This window comes from Cydia splendana, chromosome 11 (assembly GCF_910591565.1).
Source record: "Cydia splendana chromosome 11, ilCydSple1.2, whole genome shotgun sequence".
NCBI lineage: Eukaryota > Metazoa > Arthropoda > Insecta > Lepidoptera > Tortricidae > Cydia > Cydia splendana.
Window position 1 is genome coordinate 8,699,268 of NC_085970.1, and position 23,638 is coordinate 8,722,905.

General features: G+C 38.6%; 1 protein-coding gene across 1 annotated transcript in view; it reads right to left on the reverse strand.

Annotated features, from left to right (window-relative positions):
- Positions 1–23,638, reverse strand: part of LOC134795211 (uncharacterized) — an 82,528-nt gene that overhangs the window by 18,049 nt on the left and 40,841 nt on the right. Inside the window, 10 exon segments of the mRNA XM_063767043.1 lie at positions 964–1,201; positions 3,188–3,382; positions 4,206–4,433; positions 5,899–6,056; positions 6,585–6,740; positions 7,424–7,556; positions 7,778–7,965; positions 11,487–11,690; positions 12,504–12,788; positions 13,372–13,531. Of these exon segments, the coding sequence (XP_063623113.1) occupies positions 964–1,201; positions 3,188–3,382; positions 4,206–4,433; positions 5,899–6,056; positions 6,585–6,740; positions 7,424–7,556; positions 7,778–7,965; positions 11,487–11,690; positions 12,504–12,788; positions 13,372–13,531 (1,945 nt within the window).

A 23,638-nucleotide genomic window follows, 5' to 3' on the forward strand; every position in this document is an offset into this window, starting at 1 on the left:
TCGTAGCGCAAAGGAAATACCTCAGGAGGCAACTCATTTCTCAGTCACGTTCTACCTACTTCTTCTTCTTCCTCGATTCCTCATGACTGAGGGTCGCGACCACATGAGGTCGTTATTTTGTGCACCAAACCTAACTACTAACTAACCTAAAAACTTTAGGGTTAGTTGCCAAGCGGACCCCAGGCTCCCATAAGTCGTGGCAAAATGCCGGACAACGCGAGGAAGATGAGATAATGAGTTGAACCAATCACAGCCCAAACATAACATGATACTTATACAAGGTGTTACACCAGCCACTGAAAGTGGGATAGGCACACGTTGTATAGGTCATACTGAGCAACTTTTGCTATGGAACCAACCCCGAAATCGCGAAAAAAAATTGACTCTCCCAAACATTTTGGCTGGCTGATGTTGAATGGGAGTGTCAATTTTTTTATCGCAATTTCGGGGTTAGTCCCATAGTAAAGGATGCTCAGTATGACCTATACAACGAGTACCCACCCCACTTTCAGTGGCTGATGTAACGCGTTGTACAGTACTAATACAATGACAATGACAAATTTTAAATGATGGACAAGACACATAATTTTTTCATTGTGATTCACATCTATACATACAATTTATAAATATTTAACATTTATGACAGACAAGACGGCTTAAAAGCTTATTATGCTTTTTATTAGATAGCTTATTTGAATAAATAAATAAATAAATAATGTAGTAACTGTAATTTTAATATTTATTTTTATAAAAAAAATATTTTATTTGTATTATATTTTGCTGACTTTTATTCCTTTAGAAGAATGGTTTGAGTTTTAACTAGGTTTTTTAATGGTGATACTTTAGGACATTTTCGAAGATAATACACTGAAGAGCAACAGATCTCATTAAAAACTACCATACATAATAACCCATTTTTATAGCTCTTGAGTGTGTTTTCACAATTATCTTGATATCACTTACGTTTCCGTTCATCCCCAGAGCCATCATTACTATCCTGCCCGGACGCCTTAGGAGAGAACATATCCGAGTCACTCTCCCGTCTCTCTCTCTCATCTTCCACTGAACTGTCAGTGCCCTTGTCGGGGGTGCGCTCCGGCCTTTTCTCTTGGGGAGGGGTTTTCTCGAGCTCCTTTGTGGGGAGGGGAGGGGTGGGTTCCGCCCACCAATAGTCTAGGTCGAGTTTGGAGCGGGCGCCGAACTGAAAAAGTACGAGTATAATTTTAAGATACAGTATTGAAATGTAAAAATCTAACGAAATAATACAAATATGAAATAGACTTAAATTGTTTAACAGCACTGTCAATAATCCAGTAACTTTGTCGAATTTTGTAACCTGGCTCTAGGGATTGCAATCCGGTCCGGCGGATCCGGTAATCCGGCCGGATCCGGCACTTTTTTTGGTGCTACCGGATCCGGTTAAAATCACCGGATCCGGACCGGATCCGGGAAAATAGAACAGAATACCGCACACAGCACCTACTGTGCGTTTTAGGTGAGATAAAGGCGACGGATAGAAGAAAGAAGTTAAACAGAATAAAGAACGAATGAAAAAGTCCAAATTTAGTCAAATAAGAAGATATTTAATATGACGATGATTGAGAACAGAAGAGGAGTTCCTCTTCTTTCATGTTGGTGGCACGAATCGGCACGATACGACGATTACTTAAATACTTAGAAGTAAAAATTAAAGGATGGAGATGCCATGGAAGGCATGTATAACGACCGGTCTGGCCTAGTGCTGGGTAGTGACCATTCAGTGACCCTACCTATGAAGCCGATGGTCCTGGGTTTGAATCCCGGTAAGGGCATTTATTTGTGTGATGAACACAGATATTTGTTCCTGAGTCATGGGTGTTTTCTATGTATATAAGCATGTATTTATCAATATACTATAGGTACGTATATATATCGTCGTCTAGTAGTACTACCCAGCTAGCTAGTATCCATACTATCCATAGTACAAGCTTTGCTTGGGGCTACGAGTAAGGTCGATCTGTATAAGATTGTCCCCAAATACTTATTCATGGATTATTTATTTATTTATGATTTAGGCTATAAAACTATTTTTAAGCAAGATAATATTGGAGCGCATTTCATATAATTTTGGTTAAAAGTAAAATATCTTGTTACTAGAATGGATGTCAAGCGTTAGAAATAATTCCATCAAAGAACAGTTACGAAAACTTGTCCTTTCAAGGAGTTCCAATTCCCATCCCATAATTATCCCATTAACAGCCTTTGGAATCTAATCTAATTTATAATTAGGTATATTGTAAACGTAAATATGAGCAGAATGTGAATGATTAAATATAATAAAATTAATAAATGACTTAGATTTCAAATTTTGTTTTTAAATTGAGACTGACATTGTGACACTTTTTAATACTTAGGGCTCAATTAGACGATGCAATGTAATGAAACTCGCATGCGAGTTTCATTACTCATTACATTGCGGTTTTTGATCTGTCGGTTGAATTGGACGTAACCAACAGTCCGCAATGTAACTAAAATCGCATGCGAGTTTGCGCGCCGTCTAAATCAGCACTTAGTTTTATTTTATTGTTAAAAAGTTATTTCTTATTAACTTCAAATATTTGTTTTATGAATACATTTGTAACTTGTAACCTTTGTTTCTCATATAACGCATAAAACTTGAAAAATATGTCATTTAATTAACCTTAATATCCTTATACCTAACCGGATCCGGTCCGGCCGGATCCGGACGGATTGAGGCCAAAATCCGGCCGGATCCGGATCCGGATCCGGATTGAAAATCAATCCGGTTTGCAATCCCTACCTGGCTCTTTTGCGTCATATTAGATGAAAATATTAGATGTACAGAGACAATTCTAGTGTCTTATTGTAGCAAATTTAGTCTACTTTAAAAACGCCTTAGGAAGTTACTACCAAAAACTAGTACTTCAGGGTTATAATCGCCCAAATCTAAAAAAAAATGCGGTTTATTAGATTTTTGACAAAGTTGCGTTCGGCGCTCGAAGTCACAAACTTGGATTATTCATAGGGCCAACATCATAAACAAGCCTGCAAAAAATCAGAACTACCGGATTTGACGCAAACGCAAAATGTATAATTTTACTGTATTACAACGTGTCAACGTCAATGTCAGGAGGTTCCTCTTACACCTACTACAGACACTACTAGATGGAGCATTCGATCAACTCACCATAAGATACAAGTCCCCAATAGTAAGATCGCCCGCGTCATAAACACTCCACCCCTTCCTTATTTGGTTGACAGCGCTGTCAACGTCAATGTCAGGAGGCTCCTCCTCCTTAGGCTCCTCTGCTTTCGGCTCCTCCTCGTTGACTAGGGTGTAGATGGTGCCGCCGCGTTTCTTGGGGCGTATGCGGAATTTTACCTAAACATTTGTAGCATTAAACAAATTTGTTGACGTTGAAATCTATTTCTGTTTAATTAACCGCCATCAAAAAAAAGGAGGTTCTCAGTTTGACCCGTATGTATGTATGTATGTATGTTTTTATCATGATAGAATTATAAGTAGATAGGTTCAGGGCGTCCGCTAGCTGGCGCGAGTGGCGCGGTTGCACGGAGCGGGTGAGCGAAAAATAGTATGAGCTTTGCTAGCCAGCGCGGACGCGTGCGACGGATTTTATAGTCGTTCGATTGGTAGCTGGCCCCGAACGGCCAATCCTTTGTCTATTGTTAAGTAAAACGGCGCGTGTTACTGCCTGCATCGGTCACTTTAACCGGTTATTGAATTAAAACTCCTATGGAAATTGCAATAAGATTCAATATGAACAAATGGAAAAATAATTTGCCACTTCTTGTGTGGTCCCTCTAAGGTAACTGAGTGCCGGCGAGTCAAGCGCTACAGAACCAGTCTAAAATGTGTCATCGAGATGCGTAACAAAGGCGCGTTATCGGAGAGCGCACCTACACTGTTTTTTTGAGTGTTGGAGGTGCCAATTTGAATTTATACGACCCTTTTTTGCAGGTAATGGCACGTGCGGTTTTACTTAACAATATACAAAGGATTAGCCGCTCGGGCCAGTTTCAAATCGAACAACTATACCTACAATGGCACCCGCGTGGATGCGCCTGCCCTTAAATTTATTAGATATAAGTAAATAACCCCCCTGACCCCCTTATTTCAAATTCCCCTTATTCATAAAACGTATCGCTTGCGGATGGAATTGAAATTATAATTTGCAATCACAAACCTTTAAATTCTTAAATTTTGTCTTCTTCTCTCCCTTATCCTTATCACTCTCATTATCACTGTCGCTTTTGATATACAACTTCTCATCATCTTCCATTTCGGAGAAGCTGTCCTTCTCTCTCTCGGACATATACTTGTCTCTTTCACCTTCCTTGTCTCCCTCTTCCTCGGCGGTTTCTTCTGATTTTATCTCTTTCTCGTCTTCGGTGCTGGGCTTTTCTTCGTCTTCCTGAAGAAAAAAAAAACAGATACAGTCGCTATCAGATGGGGTCCCTTTGTTTCCCATAAAGTTTTAAGTCATAATGTATTGTTTGTCATATTATCGTTAGTCATAAAACTGAAGCCGTTAACTTTTCAGGATTTTCGTAAGGTTATTCTGTATACCTATCTAGGTTAGGTTTGTTTTTATGGCAATCCTGAAAAGTTACGCGTTTCTGAGAAAAACCAATTATGACTAACGAAAATTCGGACAAACAATACATTATGACTTAAAACTATTTGGGAAACAATAGAGACCCCTATCAGATATATCGGAGCTGCCGAAGTGCTCAAAAATATCTGAACACGCACTCTAACAATAGAGGCGTGTTCAGATATTTGTGAGCGCCTTGGCCGCTCCGAAATATCTGATGGCGACTGATATATGTACTCTTTATAATAGTCCAGCTCTTACAAAAGAAATGAAAATAGAATTAATGAAATTACGCTTAGGTCTTCGAAGGCCTATTAGCCTAGACAGTAGTAACTCTGCCTACGGAGTCGGAGGTCCCGGGTTCGAATCATAGTAAGAAAACTTATTTGTGTGTTTATCACAAATACAGATGTAGTGTAGTGCATAATTAATTTCCATCGTATTTTCACGGAAACGTACGAACGTGTCTTGCTACTTCAGTAAGTCTCGGTACAAAAAGTACTGAGGTTGACTGAAGTAGCATGACAAATACGAACGTTTCCGAGAAAATACGATGGAAAACAATTATGCACTACATCTGTATTTACTCTTGAGTTATGGATGTTTTCTATGTACAGTCAACAACAGAGCTATGAATACAGGCAGTGTCAAAAATATGTATACAGTACTTTATTGCCTGTACATTAAGGTCGTGTATAGATATTTTTGGCACTTTGCCTGTATTCATACCTCTGTTGTTGACTGTACAAACAGCAACACTCCTAACTGTACATCGGTGGACCTTATTACGCAAGGCATAAGGTCCACCGATGTACAGTTAACAGTGTGGGCGATGATATATCAGTATTAATATTTTTTTCACCACACCAGCTCGAAAAGGCTTAGGTACTTTGCACTTCAAAAAGGGATAGCAAAGTTGCACTTTGCTCTCAGTAATTCACATGTGAGGCAAAGTAATCAAATGCAAATTTTGAGTTGTTTTCTTATGTTTGCTGGTAGAATTGACTTTTATATGATGATTTTGGATGATAAATATTTAATAACATTCATTTGAATTTGATTTGGTTTGATTTTGTTTGATATTTTACATTTAATATTTGCTTCGGGTTGGTGTGGTGAAAAATTTTGTGTTTCACGCGGGGGCAAATTTTGTTTAACCCTCGTGCTTTGAAACCCTCGCAACGCTCAAGATTCCATGGAATCTTTCGCTTGCTCGGGTATCAATATTAGCACGAGCGGTTAAACAACAACTTTGCCCCCTTGTAAAACAAATAACTATTACCTGATTAGTCTTATAGTTGGCCATGAGCTCGATCCCATCGACGGCCGTCTCGTCGATGTCGAGTTTAGGTTCACTTTCCAGCCGCGGCCGTTTCTGCTCCAGGTCCTTGTCCTTCTCACTGCTGTCTTTATGGTGCCGTTTTGGGGTGCGGATTTTGGCTGAAATCAAAACTTAAATCACACAAACCCGCCGCCAAAAACCCGCTTCCATACAATTGAAATTACGCTCTGATTTGACATGGACATGCTTAAATTACATAAAATTTACAAAACATTCAAGTAACATAATCGGCTCGTTTTTCTACTAGTAAATAAACGGTTGGAATAAAACCGCGGAATATATCGAATATAAGTAGGTACCCAGAATTGCTAAATATTCCATATATGGGAGCCCCACTTAAATATTTATTTTATTCTGTTTTTGGTATTTGTTGTTATAGCGGCAACAGAAATACCTAGATCACCTGTGAAAATTTCAACTGTTTAGATATTACGCTTTATGACAGACAGACAGACGGTCGGACAGTGGAGTCTTAATAATAGAGTCCCGCGTTTACCCTTAGGGTCCGGAAGCCTAAAAACTTGATATTTCGAAATTTTTCATTTATAAGAACTTTTCCAACTTTATGGAAAGTTTCCGCGATTGAAACATCTGTAAATACGAATACTAGTACGTAGTGTACTCACTGGCTTCCTTGTCCTGTGAATACATGCGCTGGAGGTAACTAGAGAAGCAGATTTTCTGGCTGGACAGCTGCTCGCTGGCGCGGACCACCGGCAATCGGACGGTCGCGGTGGGCCGGGGGCCTACGTGGAGCACCGGTCTTTTTGCTAGCTTTTGTTCTGGAATTTAATTTTATTTAATAATGTGATGGCCAAAAACGTCAACAGACGCGTGCGGCTTCAGCCCAATATCAACCTTCGTGCATTCCGACAAGGTTCTAGATGACGCGCAGCGCACGATAGGCGTGGCCATGGTATAATAATATACTCCACCGTACTCTCTTCCCGTCTTTTCGTGGTCACGTGACTGACACAAGCCTATACGTCATCATGCGACAGCGCTATATGATAATCTGCGATAGCGCTATATAAAGCGGCAATGTTATTGTGACGTAGGCTTGTGTCACTCTGGGAAGAGAAGACCATGTTTTATTAGACTATGGGCGTGGCGTTCCTGTGGCGTTCAAAGGGTTAGGGTATTTCCAAATATGTTTCTTCCATGTTAAAAAGAAAACAACACAAATAAACTGACTTTTATAAATAACAGTCTTCTAGTCTGCCGTATGCCGGATGAATGGACTTAAATAACAACCAATTGGGTCCCACAAAATCGTACTGGTGGGTGACGGGTAAAGACCGGGATAAGGTATACGGGCTTGTCCAGCTGTGGGACATTCTAGGGCTTCTAGGCCCATATATTATAAATATTTAGTTTAAATAAATAGCAAATGTTAAATATCTAATACTACTGATTCAAAATAAGCTCAAATTGATTCTAAAATGAAAAGACATTATAATTATACCTTGAACAATAATCCTGTCTGTCTCCAGGTTGAGGTGGTCCTCCAGGTCATCTTCGTTGTCTTCGGGTCTTGCCGGCTCCGGCTTCTCTTCTTCGGGCTCCATCTCCAATATATTATCCAACTTTGGTTTACACTGGTAGCGGCTAAGGTATATATTTCGATGTTTTTTAAGACTTAGGTACTTATATAATTATCTTATTTACTTAGGTAATTTTACTTTGTATAATGTGATATGCAAAGATAAATTTTACGGTCTGAGTTAGAATCAGAACGTCTGATATTACATACATTTTACAGTCTGAGTCAGAACGGCTTTAAAATTGATACCCATGTATAAGTAACTCAAAAGGATACAAGTTTCATCTTCCCGCGCCACCGCTTCTCCAGCGCCCTGAGCAGCGCGTGCAGCTTGGTGCGCGGCGACAGCTGCACGGCGGCGCGCGGGTTGTGCGCCGCCGCCTGCACGCGCGCCCACGCGGCCGCCGCGCGCGCGCGCAGCGACACCGTGGCCAGCGCGCACACGCCCACCGCCAGCGACCGCTCTGTAGTATCGAGACAGACCATTCTCGTTTAACGATGCTTTTGGATCAAAACTTTATGTAATTGTGATTTATCTCTATAGTTCGTTTTTTTTTGCATTAGAAAGAACTCCGCAGAAGCAAGCGTGTAGTTTTTATCAGGCTCTTTAATTGTTAATAATTATTGAATTATCTAATGTAGCACGGTCAATACATATAATTTACTTCAAATTATTACCGCTAAAAGTGCCGGATTTGGAACCACAAGCTTACTTCTGCGAAGTTCTTTCTAATGCTAAATAAAACGAACTATAATAAAATATCATATTGTGTGTGTGTATTGTGTTGTGAATATGAAGAGCGCAATGCAATTTTGAAATAAGCGGTCGCGCTACTCTTGCGGTGATCTATGATGAGGTTTTTGTAATCGTTTTTATATGGAATATAAGTTATAGAGAGAAAGACACAAAGTATTGCTTGTGTAGCTCCGACAGCTGCCGCTCTGTACACGCACTCATATACCCAGGTTTGTGCGATTTTGAAATCGTCACGCAGCCATACTAAATTAATACGGCAACACTAGGTACTAAATTCCTACAACGACGCCGTACCACCATGCGATCTCCCGCATCACAACTCGTGTACTACTGGGCTCACCTGTGATTTGATTGAGTCTTCGCAACGCACGGCACATAGGAGTTCTAACACGGACGTTCCTCCCACGATGACGAACCACCATGCTGCCGCTTGGAACCATTTTTTGTAGACCTGCGCAAGTCTTATCACATTGTCTAGTCTTTGATGAAGTATCTGTAGAAAACTTACCTGTAATCTGATTCAGTCTTCGCAACGCACGGCACATAGGAGTCCTAATACGGACGTTCCTCCCACGATGACGAACCACCATGCTGCCGCTTAGCACCATCTCGTGTAGACGCGCGCAAGTCTTCTCACAGTATTTCGTGTTTGGTGTATATCTGTATTGAGCTCACCTGTGATTTGATTGAGTCTTCGCAATGCACGGCACATAGGCGTCCTAACACGGACGTTCCTCCCACGATGGCGAACCACCATGCTGCCGCTTAGAGCCATCTTGTGTAGACGCGCGCAAGTCTTATCACATTGTCTAGTCTTTGATGAAGTATCTGTAGAAAACTTACCTGTAATCTGATTAAGTCTTCGCAAGGCACGGCACATAGGAGTCCTAACACGGACGTTCCTTCCACGATGACGACCCACCATGCTGCCGCTTATAGTAGGGGAGCCCAAGAGGGGATTTCGGGATCTACTCGAGCGCGGCAGATTAATATACAGGGGGATACCTTGTACCCGGTTAAGTACTTCCACCAAATATGAGCCCCATATATATGGCCGCCCATCAAGGATAAAGGATCAGATTAGTAAAAAAAAATTGATCATCTGAAATTCTCGAGCGCGTCAGATTAAGGTAGGGTGAGTTAGTTACATGCTAAAACGTGTATATTCCACTAATCTGACAATTTGAGAGTGACGTAAAGAAGGGGGAGGGCTACAAAGTTGTAAAAAAAAAGTCATCTCGACATTTTCGAGCGTGGCTAATTTTTTTTTATTTTGAAGGGAATAATTCAAGGAATCCGAGAAATATATAATCTGACGATTTCCACAAACCGAAGTAACAAAGATTCATCGATAAAGTTGAATGCGTGCAGCTACGTGATGCCTACTCGTATATTCCCCTCTCCGCGTTTCTATTCCTCTCTCACTCTTTCTCTATCTATTACTCTCTCACTCCGTCCCCACTCTGGACCAGAGTTGCCAGATGGGTACGCAATAATACGCATTGCGTACTATTTTATGGTCTTGCGTACTCGCGTACTCATCCGGCGATTTGCGTACTATTTTTATCTTTTATCACCTGACAGCCTGTTACTCCACTTAAAAAGAATAAATATTTTTCATTTCTCATGCTCTGAAAGAGGGTCATTGTTGTTGTAAAAGGGGTGCAGAAAATGATACGTTTCTGCACTAGAGTATTTTAGGTTCCAAGTACGATTTTTTTTTTTACGAGAAGTAATTGAAATGTGGGTATAAATGGACTTGTTATACAATTTCCATTCTGATATTTGACTTCCCATTCCATAAACGTGTATGTGTGCAGTTTTAAGGATGTGAAAAGTCGAGTAAGGAAATCTTGTCAATATAAAAAGGCGCTAATTCCAAATTTTCTATGGGACGATAACTAGGATGAAATCGAGCCAGAGGAGGAAGATGATTCCACCGATGAAGATCATAATTTAAAAAAAATACTCAAAATAGTTTAATTTTTAATAATTATGTTCTTATAAATACAAGTATTCTACATAAAAAAACATACACTTTTGCATGCTATTTCCTGAGCTTTTCAATGAATTAAGTTCAAAGATAAAAAAAAAATTGTCAGATTAAGCGAATCGCTCCAGATAATCGTCAGATTATGAGACAGCACGTCTAGGGCATAAAGATGAACCATATATATCTTAATCTGACGCGCTTGAGTATTTCTAAATGGCGAATTTTTGCACATTCTAATAATAGCCGCGAGTTTGCGTCTCATCCAAATCGTCAGATTATTATATAAGAGGTTTTTTTAGGTTCCCTTAACATCTCTTTAAAAAATCTGACGCGCTCGATAAAAATTTTTTTTCTTCATTTTCAACCCTTACGTACGACCACCCCCATCATGGAAACAATCAGATTAAAATACGTACATTTTTTTAAATACGTAGGACATGGATGATATCAATATCTGACGCGCTCGAGTATGTCCATGCAACAGTTTTTTTTTACATTTTTGAAAATCTATAGCCGCTCCCCCCACCGATGAAAAGGTATATATTATATGATTTTTTTTTCTTTTTATCATCTAAGCTTTGCAACCCAATAGGTCTCTATGACGCTCGAGTTAATCCCGATTTAGCATCGTGGGCTCCCCTACCATTAGCACCATCTCTTGTAGACGCGCGCAAGTCTTATCACATTATCTAGTATTTGATGAAGTATCTGTCTAAAACTTACCTGTAATCTGATTGAGTCTTCGCAACGCACGGAACATAGGAGTCCTAACTAACACGGACGTTCCTCCCACGATGACGAACCACCATGCTACCGCTTAGCACCATCTCGTGTAGACGCGCGCAAGTCTTATCACATTATCTAGTATTTGATGAAGTATCTGTCTAAAACTTACCTGTAATCTGATTGAGTCTTCGCAACGCACGGCACATAGGAGTCCTAACTAACACGGACGTTCCTCCCACGATGACGAACCACCATGCTACCGCTTAGCACCATCTCGTGTAGACGCGCGCAAGTCTTATCACATTGTCTAGTATTTGATGAAGTATCTGTAGAAAACTTACCTGTAATCTGGTTGAGTCTTCGCAATGCACGGCACATAGGCGTCCTAACACGGACGTTCCTACCACGATGGCGAACCACCATGCTGCCGCTTATCACCATCTCGCGTAGACTCGCGCAAGTCTTATCACATTGTTCAGTATTTGATGAAGTATCTGTCTAAAACTTACCTGTAATCTGATTGAGTCTTCGCAACGCACGGCACATAGGAGTCCTAACACGGACGTTCCTCCCACGATGACGAACCACCATGCTGCCGCTTATCACCATCTCGTGTAGACGCGCGCAAGTCTTCTCGCTCACTGAGACCAGCTTCTTTCTAAGCTCACCGTAGTTGATTAGAGCGTATAGCTCTTGGGCTACTTTCTTCACGTCTGAGAAAAGCAAAAAGACACGATCAACGAGCTGATAGATCTTTATAAACATGTTTTCGAAGTCGTCGCTAGTCGAAGATCGTCGAAGAAAGCAAGAATGGATTTTTCACCAAACCAGCTTGGAAAGGCTTACTTTGCACTTCAAAAACTGATAGCAAAGTTGCATTTTATTCACATGTGAGGCAAAGTAATCAAATGCAAATTTTGAGTTGTTTTCTTATGTTTGCTGGCAGAATTGACTTTTAAATTATGATTTTAGATGATAAATATTTAATAACATTCATTTGGATTTGATTTGGTTTGATTTTGTTTGATATTTTACATTTAATAGGTATTTTCTTCGGGTTGGTGTGGTGAAAACTTTTGTGTTTCACTCGGGGGCAAATTTTGTTTAACCCTCGCGCTTTGAAACTCTCGCAACTCGCTAAGCTCGTGGTTCAATTTTGGGATTTTTCGCTTGCTCGGGTATCAATATTAGCACGAGCGGTTAAACAAAAAGTTTGCCCCCTTGTAAAACATATAGGTAACTAAGTATTGAGATACGTAACTATGTTGAATCCTCGTTCTTTAGAATGCGATGTATCTTGTCTTGGCGAAATGACATCAATAGTTGAGTTGCTTTCTCCAGCTGTGGCAGCATGGTTCCATTTTTATCGCCTGTCACTATGAAGCCCGTCACATTCGCACTTCCATACTTGTTAGAACGTGACAGGCGATAAGAATGCGACCGTGCTACCGCCGCAGCTATGATAAAGATAAAGCTTGTTGAAAGAGAAGATTAAACTTTAGCTACAATAAGTGAAATATACTCACTTTCGCCAAAATGTACATGCTTTGACAGTTTATGCCAAGTCCTATAATAAAAGTGGCTGACTTGCGTCTTCGTCTTCAGATTGACTTCTGGCATGCCTTTCTTCTTCATCTTGGCACAAATGTGAGTGGTGATGGCATCGAAGTCTTTGCCGTACTCGTTAAGAGCCTCGAAGAACAGACTCTTCTCGTCAGCCGACCAGAGAGCTTTGGGCATGCGCTGTTTGACTGTGGGGAATTTTAGTTCTTTCTCGTCGATTTTGCTTGGGGTGTCGCATTCTGGTATATCTGAAATGAAGGACAGTTGAGTTTAGCTTGGTGTTGGGGGGTATTTCAGTGCCGGGAAATGGTCGGATTGAACATGGTCAGGAGCACAGAGCAGGGGCCTGCTGAAGATCGTGATGAGCGGAAAAGTAACGTCGTGAAGAGCTATACAACTAATTGTAGTTAGTTGTATTTTATAAAATTGTTGATGTATTGTTATTATTTTTGCTTGCAGTGTTGACGTGTAAAAGTGCCCTTGTGGCCTATTTGCTGAATAAATGTTAAAGTTTGAAGTTTGAATTGCAAAGATCTGGCCTTAAACCACACCAAAAAGGGAAAGGTAATCCCTCATTATAAATGCCACAAATGCAGACGTAAATGTTATTCCCGCATTGGCTTTATGGCATATATAGTCACAACAGATGTTGTCCAGCGACGGTAGCACGGTCGCATTTTTATAGCTTGTCACCATGTCTGTCACGTTCTAACTATGTAAGAGCGAAAGTGACGGGCATAGTGACAGGCGATAAAAATGGAACCATGCTGCGCCCGCAGTGACGACTGGACGCTGCTGAAGTCAGATGTCAAGCTGTTAACGTTGGTTTACCTCTCTTGTCAGGATCAGGGACTGGTTCAGTCCTCAGCTTCTTAATGACACGGGCGCTGGTGCGTTGCTGCTGCTGCGTGGTCAGGGACCCCAGCAGCTCGCTGCTGGCGTGCGCGGCTGGAGCAGCGCCAGGTGACATCGCGCTGTCTTTTGTAGTTGTCTGCAACAATGTAAGAATAACAATGAAGGTAGGTTCAGAGGCAAAAACTCGGTTTCACGTAAATAACCGCATCGAAATCGGCCTATCCGTTGGAGCGGTACGATGCTACAGACAGACAGACAGACTGACATTGGCGTCAAACATATAACACACCCCTCTTTTTGCGTCGGGGGTTTAAAACTAAAATCATTATAAAATATTGCATGTTGCGATAGCACGGAACGCTCGTGGTGCGAATCCAACTCGCACGTGGCCGTTATTTTGCATAATAGACTTTAATCACGGAAAGATAGGACGTGTGATGAATTCGTCATTATTAGGAGATGTTGAACTATTATATTCAACATGTTTAGTCCACTGATTCATTTGTATACAATACAGCATTTGTTTTCATTCTTCTGCGCTTACGCATCTGTAACTATACATTCCTAGTGCGATACAATTAGTAATGCAACCAGATATTACATACGTCATCACTTTTGAATAATATCATTAATAACATTACCGTTTACTTTTAGTTCATTTTTTTAGCATTACACAAAAGGTCTTAACGTGTATTTTTATTGAAAAACGCTTTTGAAAAATAAGTCACGGCAAATATGTAACAAGAATCTTATACGATTATTTACATTTTGCTTTCATAAGTAATAGTTACTGATTTTTATCCCTTTAACCGCCGGAGTCTGATATATAAGACATTACATATCCAGCTCATTTCGCCACAGTCTGATAAATAAGACAAAGATCTGATTTGGTTTTTACAGCACATTTATATTATTTATAACTCCCGTAACTATGCCAACCTTACTCTGCGTGGTACAATTACTGTCGGTGGCGACACGAGCACGCTCGATCAAAAATTGCTGGCGGTTAAAAGGTTAAAACAAGCGTTTTTCAATGAAAAGACACATCAAGATCGCGTAGTATTTTTCTAATAGTAAAAAAAACGAACTGGGTATAGATTATGTAGTTTACTAGCGACCCGCCCCGGCTTCGCACGGGTTACCTACACAAAACCTTAACAAATTATACACCATCACCTTCCTCAAGAATCACTCTATTGATAGGTGAAAACCGCATGAAAATCCGTTCAGTAATTTTCGAGTTTATCGCCAACATACCTACATACACATAAACAGACAGACGCGGCGGGGGACTTTGTTTTATAGGTGTAGTGATTTCAATTATGTATTTATGAGTCACAGATACTTGAAATAAATGAATTCTAATCTAATCTTCACATTTGTGATGAAGTATAATAATATGAATATTAGATTGACAATATTAATTTATGTCATCTTACTGATAGTGTCTGACTTGAAGGAAGCCAGTAGAAAATACTAGTAGATACCATATAAAGTTAATAGAAAAATAACAATCCATTAATTCCATGTATAAATCAAGGTGTGTGCATGCCATTCTAGGAGAGTTGTTGATGTACCTAGGTGATATTTTATACCGAATAGGGTGTTAATAGTGACAAGCGGTAATATAATAATGAATCAATTTATACGCAATACTTATCATATTTTTTATTTTATTAAACGCTCGTTTTTAATGAATAATAGTAATTATTAGGGTTCCGTACCCAAAGGGTAAAACGGGACCCTATTACTAAGACTTCGCTGTCCGTCCGTCCGTCCGTCCGTCCGTCCGTCCGTCTGTCACCAGGCTGTATCTCACGAACCGTGATAGCTAGACAGTTGAAATTTTCACAGATGATGTATTTCTGTTGCCGCTATAACAACAAATACTAAAAACAGAATAAAATAAAGATTTAAATGGGGCTCCCATACAACAAACGTGATTTTTGACCAAAGTTAAGCAACGTCGGGAGTGGTCAGTACTTGGATGGGTGACCGTTTTTTTTTTGTTTATTTTTCGTTTTTTTTTTTTTGCATTATGGTACGGAACCCTTCGTGCGCGAGTCCGACTCGCACTTGCCCGGTTTTGGTATTTATGGTTGTGTTGTCTAATCACTGGATTCTATGGCTAGGGAGAGTTTCTGCTTTGACGGTTCTGCTTAATACAAAATTAACTCAGAAAATACGTTAAATAAATTAACATAATGGTATTTATTACTTAGTAGTCGTTCGTAATACGAATACCTAATACGTACCTCTTGTTTGTTGTTGTTAGTAAAGATAATGAGATGAATTGCGTTAAAAAAAAAGTAAAACACCGGGCAAGTGCGAGTCGGACTCGCGCACGAAGGGTTCCGTACCATAATGCAAAAAAACGAAAAAAAAAGCAAAAAAAAACGGTCACCCATCCAAGTACTGACCACTCCCGACATTGCTTAACTTTGGTCAAAAATCACGTTTGTTGTATGGGAGCCCCATTTAAATCTTTATTTTATTCTGTTTTTAGTATTTGTTGTTATAGCGGCAACAGAAATACATCATCTGTGAAAATTTCAACTGTCTAGCTATCACGGTTCGTGAGATACAGCCTGGTGACAGACAGACGGACGGACGGACGGACGGACGGACGGACGGACAGCGAAGTCTTAGTAATAGGATCCCGGTTTACTCTTTGGGTACGGAACCCTAAAAACGGTTTCGATGGAGGCAAGCTCAGTCATTACAATAATGATCTTCATATAGTTGGGTATGTTGGTAAAATAACGATGTTCGATACTATCAGTATGATTATGGTGAATTATAGGTGGCGGTATTATAGGTACTACTGTAAATAGTCAAGGGCCAAGCCAATTGTTCGTGGTCAAGGTCAGATATGACCACAGAGAAAAAAATACATAGAGTGCTCAGTGCTCACTCCATACGTCAGTTTTAGTACCAAAAATACTATTATTTTCGTAGTCGACATCTAGCATCGAGTAGCGGAATTATGAGTACCTACCAAAAAGTCTAAGTAATGCTCAACAATTTTCAGCTATGTAATATTATAACCGGATTAACCGGAACTCTATTATCAACGACTTCTGCTTTTAATATTAGTTTTGTAAATTGTTGTTCAATACAATTTTCGTGTGTCGCGACACCAGAGAATTCGCGCGTCCCGATACTAGTATCGAGTAGCGGTAACTGTACGGTTACCATCAGTTTGTCACTGACATAAACGCCGTCGAGAACGTAATTTACTTTCTATACATCTCGCTCGCACTCGCATATTAGTGCAAACGGGATGTATAGAATAGTACATTTCGATGCTAGTGCGGAAGGTATGTCATTACTTCACGAGTACCGAGATATTTTGCCACGAGCCGCAGGCGAGTGGCAAGACTCGGGACGAGTGAAGAATGACATTTCCGCACGTGTATCGAACGACGTTTTTTAATACAGTTGCGAAAAAATAAGTAAAACATTGTTAATCGTACACTAAACAAAAGTGGTAACAGTGACAGCTCGCTTAGACGTCGTCTTTAAGTATATTATATCTATGGGCGTTTGGCAGCTATTCCGTTCCATTCAGACAACTTATTAAGAACGGAATTTTCAATATTCAATATTGAAAAATAAACGTGTTATAATGATGAAGAGGTAAGTATTAAAATATGAAATATGTATATTTTTCACATTCTTACATTAACAGTAGGTTTTTATGCTGATTACGACGTTTAAAGGAAACGAATATTAACACTCATCAATAAGTAGTCGTGAATTGGAACAAGTATAAATTTAAAAAAATTGGAAAAGTAAAAAGCACTAGTTCGAGATAACCAACTTTCCGCACGCTAAACAGCTACGTAAAGTAGCACTTTTTGAGCAACTGTATTAAAAAGTAAATTACGTTCTCGACGGCGTTTATGTCAGTGACAAACTGATGGTAACCGTACTGATAATTCCACTACTCGATGCTAGTTGTCGACTGCGAAAATAATAGTCGTTTTGGTACCAAAACTGATGTATGGAGTGAGCACTCTATTCTTACTTTATTTATCTATGATATGACTGACGATGAATTTTAAATATTGTATGTCCACCTAGCTGCAAAGTGCAAAGGAACTTAATAGTAGATTGTACAACAAGGGCATAAAGTGACCTATTTTTACCCGAGGCAATTTTTTGGTCTGAGCGAAGCGAAGACCAAAATAGTAGACGAGGGTAAAAATGGTCATTTATGCCCTTGTTGTACACTCTGCTTTTCACTTCGATTGCGAGGAAAATATACAAAAAATCAAATATTTTAGGTTATTTTAACGTATTTATTCAAGGCTAAAGAAAATTGTTCTTGGGCCGGTCGGAGGCGCGGGGCACGCCGATCGGGAGAGCGCCGGTCGGGGGCGCGCCGGCAGGGCTGGCAGTTTGTATGGCAGAATTTGGACTTTATTGCTAAGTCAATAAGGGTCGTAATAGATGATTTTACTTTATGCTCTAGAGCATAAAATGCGATTTTATGTCGTCTACGCACGACATAAAGGTGCACTTTTTGAGCATGAGAAGTGAAAATGGATTTTATTCATAAAGTGGGTAGGTATGTATTTTTGCACTTTTGCAGCTCACTGTACCCACCTATTAGTATTTCTGTCGATGTGTATTTTAGACTACTCTATAACATATATAAAAATAAATCGAATCGAAGTCGGACATTAGTTTAGGTTCCTTTCCTTGTAAAGGGGCCCACTGATTAACAGTCCGCCGGACGGTATCGGCCTGTCAGTTGTTTGGAACTGTCAAAATTTTGTTCTAACTGACAGGCCGATACCGTCCGGCGGACTATTAATCAGTTAAGTTATTCACAATCAGAAAATCTATTCTGTGCCCTAAAATTAAATTTCTGGTTGTGACACTTGTGACTTACATATCGACCAAAACGGGGGCCGACATTTTTAGGGAGTTTTAAAATTGGGAGTATTTTTAACACTGTTAAGTTTTGGGTCACACAAAAGATAAATCCGTGTATTACCCACTATTAACTACATACAACTAGGTATTTGGTCAGAAACATTAGCAATACCTATACGTATAAAATGGAAATGGTTGGCCTTGGCCAAGAATTTCAGATCAGTTTGTATGGCGTGGCCGCTTATGGTCGTTATGCGAATGGTAATATTGGTAATGTATGCACGACTCGGCTGTCATACATATTACATATTCGCGTCTTCTTTGTTACCATAACCGAACGGTAGCCATTGTGATGCTTGTTAATGCTCTGTTTTATCTGTCTACTTCCTTGACTAAGCACTTTATTTCAAATGTGCACTTGTAAGCACTTTTTGGTTATAAAATATTATACCAATAGGATTTTATAATATCCAAAGTGTCATAGAAAGCGACCATAAAACGATATCGCTTATGAATAAGCTAACTAGGAACAGTAGGAACTATACCTATACATTCAAACAAAAAAAAATCTAAATAGGTTTAGAAATGACGGAGTATATACTGAGGTAACATACATACAAAAAACCGGACAAGTGCGAGTCGGACTCGCCCACCGAGGGTTCCGTACTTTTTAGTATTCGTTGTTATAGCGGCAACGGAATCATCTGTGAAAATTACAACTGTCTAGCTATCACAGTTCATGAGATACAGCCTAGTGACAGTGGAGTCTTAGTAATAGGGTCCCGTTTTTACCCTTGGGTACGGAACCCTAAAAAATACGGTCGATTTAATACTTAACCTCCTCCTTTTTTGAAGTCGATTTAAAATAACAGATGGGTCAAACAGCAAACTGTGATTATTACTTAAATATGAGGCGATCTGTGAGAAAATACATTTAATGGAGGAAATAACTGTAAACTAAATAACTTATACATTTTAATTACCAACTGTTAGGTATTTTAATCTATAACATAATCAATATTTTCATTTGTGGTTGCGCTAATCGAATGTTTTCATCTCTGAATGTGTTTTAGTGCCGGATGGCGTTTAGGATGTCAATGACGTGCATTTGTGGTTTATTGTTGCGTATGCGCATAATTTGTTGGTAGATTACCTAAACACAATAGGCTAGATGACAAATATTCATTTATGGTATCAATCGATCAGGTTTGTTTTTAGGATCAAATGTCTATATGGGACCCATTGCATTTAAGCAATACAAAAGTCAGAAATGATAGTCAAAGTCCGACAGTCGTACTTCACTCGCAAAACGCTCTTAACAAAACGATAAGTGACCGTGACGTCAAGGTCACTGAGAGTCCATCTTGAAGTATGGACAAAATAAGAAAATTGCGTTTTTGTCTTTTTGTCGGTGAAATATTGCGTTTATGTATATGGTTGCTATACAATCTTTTTTTGGATAAAATGTAAGGAATCGAATGGTATCCTTACTTATTTTCTTTTTGGAAGTTAAAAAAAAACTTATATTTTGAAACTTTCAGGTCCTGTATGTTTGTATTATTTTCATATATTATTTTAATATCCACATTTTTATCATAAATTGCTCATTTGCTGTCTATTTTACTAGATTTTGTTATAAAATTCAACATGTGTCATCATCCCTATTGATTGAATTGAAATAAAATAGCGAAGCACTCGCCTTCGCTTGTCCATGAAATTAATCTGTTTTCCTGATTGCTCCAACATGCAAGAGGGATAGAGAGACGGATAGCGAAATATCGATTTTCGCACGTTTTGCTCTTCGAGCGTTGGAACGGAAATTCTCGTGTTGAAGAAGAAGCTCCTATAGTTGGACTGGGCCTTATACTTTATACTTCACGTACAGTAGGGTTGCCATAAGTGTGGGGACTCAGACCGGGACATTTAAAGATTAATCGGCCAAGAGCATGTCGGGCCATGCTCAGTGTAGGGTTTCGTTGTTTCCATTCTGTCAAAATAGGCCAAATGGGGACTATTAGTGGGCAAGTATCATGTAAGTAGGTACATTACAAGCATAAGGAAGTACTTTTACTAAGAAAAGATTTTTTTTTGCAATAGGTAACTCAAAAAGGACTGGACCGATCATGTTCGCTAAGATAGTTTTCATTGAAAGTATTTATTAAGCTTTTTTTCATATTTTTGGACCCATGGTTCAAAAGTTAGAGGGGGGGCATTTTTTACTTTTGTAGCGATTATTTCCGAAAATATACTATATCAAAAAAATTTTTTTGGAGACCCGTATGGTTTCGTTTTGAAAGACCTATCCAAGGATACACCACACTATTGGTACAGTCACTTGCAATAATATTTTACTCTTCGAAGGCCGCAAAAATATGTGACACGCTCTTATAGCTTCTACAAATAAGATCGTGCCAGATATTTATGCGGCTTTCGTTGTGTAACATATTATTGCAGGTGACTGTACAAAGCATACATTTTTATCCAAATAAAGCATATTGTATGGGAGGTACCCCCTAATTTTTTTTTTATAGTTTTTCTTTTACCACCATAATTCCACTAACCCGTGGAATGGTGGAACATGCACGTTATATTGTTTTAAATTTTACCTTTATTTTTCTTCATTTGTTGATTTTCAATGTTATTCTAAAACTTATTTTGATCTTATTCCGCATGTATCTGAGAAGGGCTTTAGAAAGTGAAAAAGAATTACGATAGTTATTTTACCATTTTTTATTAGTTTTCAATAAAGAAGGAAGTACGAGAAAATTTTGTTACTTAACAATTGCTTAACTTATTTAAAAAAAACTTTAAGAAAAATTTCTACAAGTAGTACCTATACATTTACTGACATGTTTAAAATACACCATTTTTTTTTATTGTCACGTGCTCGCTTTTTCACGCCGCGCGCGTTTCCCGAAAACGAGGCGCGGAGGGCTGTGTTCAGCGTTGAATAAAAAGTAAAAATAATGGAGATAGAGTTCTGCAAGTACCTATAGACTTTTTTATAGGAAATATCCTCCACTTTTATAATATTAATTTGGTTTCTTAAATACTAGTGGCTCTGTGAGCTGTAGACCTCGCGAGCTGAGCTTAAAACTGAGTAAATGTATGGCTTCGTTGTTTAGAAGAATTTAGAGAATCTAATTTGACAATTAAAACCTTAACTATTGAACCTGCTTACAAAATTCGGGAATTGGTTTAGAAATGCGACCAGTAGAGTAGAACAGATGGACATACGAAACAATTTTTGGCTAACAGGCCAATTCAAACGTACACTGATATCAGAATGACGTCTAACTGATGTCATTTAGTTATCGTGCATTTCGCTGGTTCTTGTCCATACATGTATTGGCGCAAGCGAGACGCACGATGACTACTAAATAACATGATAAAAATATCATTCCGATGTCAGTGTACGGTCGGTGCCCCAACTTAAGTATCCACGTCGCCATACTAATTGTATAGAAAAGTGGATAGAGTTAGACCAAGAAAAGTCTGCAGAGATTTTGACAGCACACGCAGTGCCAATGTTATTTGTGCCAGTGTCAAAATCTCTGCAGACTTTTCTTGGTCTAACTCTACTTATGTTAGGGAACCAACATTTAATTAGCCTGTAAACTGCAACTGAGAAGCTTCGTGCGCGTTTGGTTTGCCAGTCTTTTCAGTCTTTGTTCCTCCTCGAGTCGCAATAGGGTCATTCCATGTGATTTCAACAAATTTGAATTAAAAAGTGTGCCGCATGATTTTTGATTTGCATAAAAAAAATTGAGGATATATTTCATGGTGGCAGAAGTGCTGAACCACCACCAGTTTTTTTTTTTATCTTTTAATTTCCAATATTTGCCCATTCGAAGTTAGCAGTGGGGTCAAATTCTTGCTTGTACAAAATCAGACCAAACTTTTTTTCTATAAAAGGTAACGAAATAATTATTACTTTTTTTGATTAGGTAAGAAATGTGGATATTATACTGTATGACAAAATTTATCTGAATTAACTACAAAAAAAATGGTGACCACCCGAAGTGTACACCTAATTGGTCAATTATTGCAATTTTAAAATGGTTCTTGTGCCAACCCTGGTGCATATCAAATATTACTTTTTTCTGAAATATAATGTACTTGCCGTGTTCATCTTGTAAAATAAATATAATTGTGTTAGATCAATTACTTCTAATAGAAAAATATAAGTGAAAATTGAGAATTTCGAAAAATGCTCGTGTTTGACTCTAAAAAAATCCATGTGGAAGAGAAAATAAAAATTTGATTGTAGTCAGAAAATATAGCTGATAATTTCGTTAATTATATTTAGAAAAAAAAGTTTTGTTATTTTGCCTATTTTTTGAAATATGATTTTTTTAACATGCTACTTTTTACAAATATCGATACAAAATGTTTTATGTTATAAATTAATAAAAATGGGACGGTAATTGGTCATACGGATATTATTTACGTTTTTTATGTTTAAATATTTTTTTTGACATGGCAATAATTTCATTTGTAAATTTAATGAGGGTAGAAATTCGACAATGCACTGTTACCTGACAAGGATTGTGAATCACTTGCGAATGTTTCTTAATTTAGCCGTGTACATGGTCTAATAAAACATGGTCTTCTATTCCCAGAGTGACACAGGCCTACGTCACAATAACATGGCCGCTATGTATAGCGCTATCGCATATTATCATATAGCGCTGTCGCATGATGACGTAGGCTTGTGTCAGTTAGGTGACCTAGAAAAGACGGGAATAGAGTACCAGGCGGAGTATATTATTACACCATGGCCGTGTAGTGAATAACCGACGCCTCCTGACTTGTTAACAAGCTTTATTTGCATGTTACATGGATAATAAGTAAACGGCCCAATAATCCTTATCGAAGTTCTATAGGAAATCGTATTTATCTAGGAGATAATGAAGTGGTGAATTAAAAGTGCGACGTTATTCAACTTCAGAAAATTTTGAAGTAGCAAAGGTTTGCAAATAATTTTGTATAAATATATAAAGTAAATTTCAATCGTCTGGATTTTATTTATATTTTTCCATCGAATTCATTCATATTTATAAGTTTAAGGTCATATGTATTTTAATCTGCATAAATACAACAAGAGCGAAAATGTATGAGATGAGCAGTTTTAAAATCATATTTCAAAAAATAGGCAAAATAACAAAACTTTTTTTTCTAAATCTAATTAACGAAGATATCAGCTATATTTGCTGACTAAAATCAAATTTTTATTTTATCTTCCACATGGATTTTTTTTAGAGTCAAACATGAGCATTTTTCGAATTTCTCAATTTTCACTTATATTTTTCTATTAGAAGTAATTGATCTAACACAATTATATTTGTTTTACAAGATG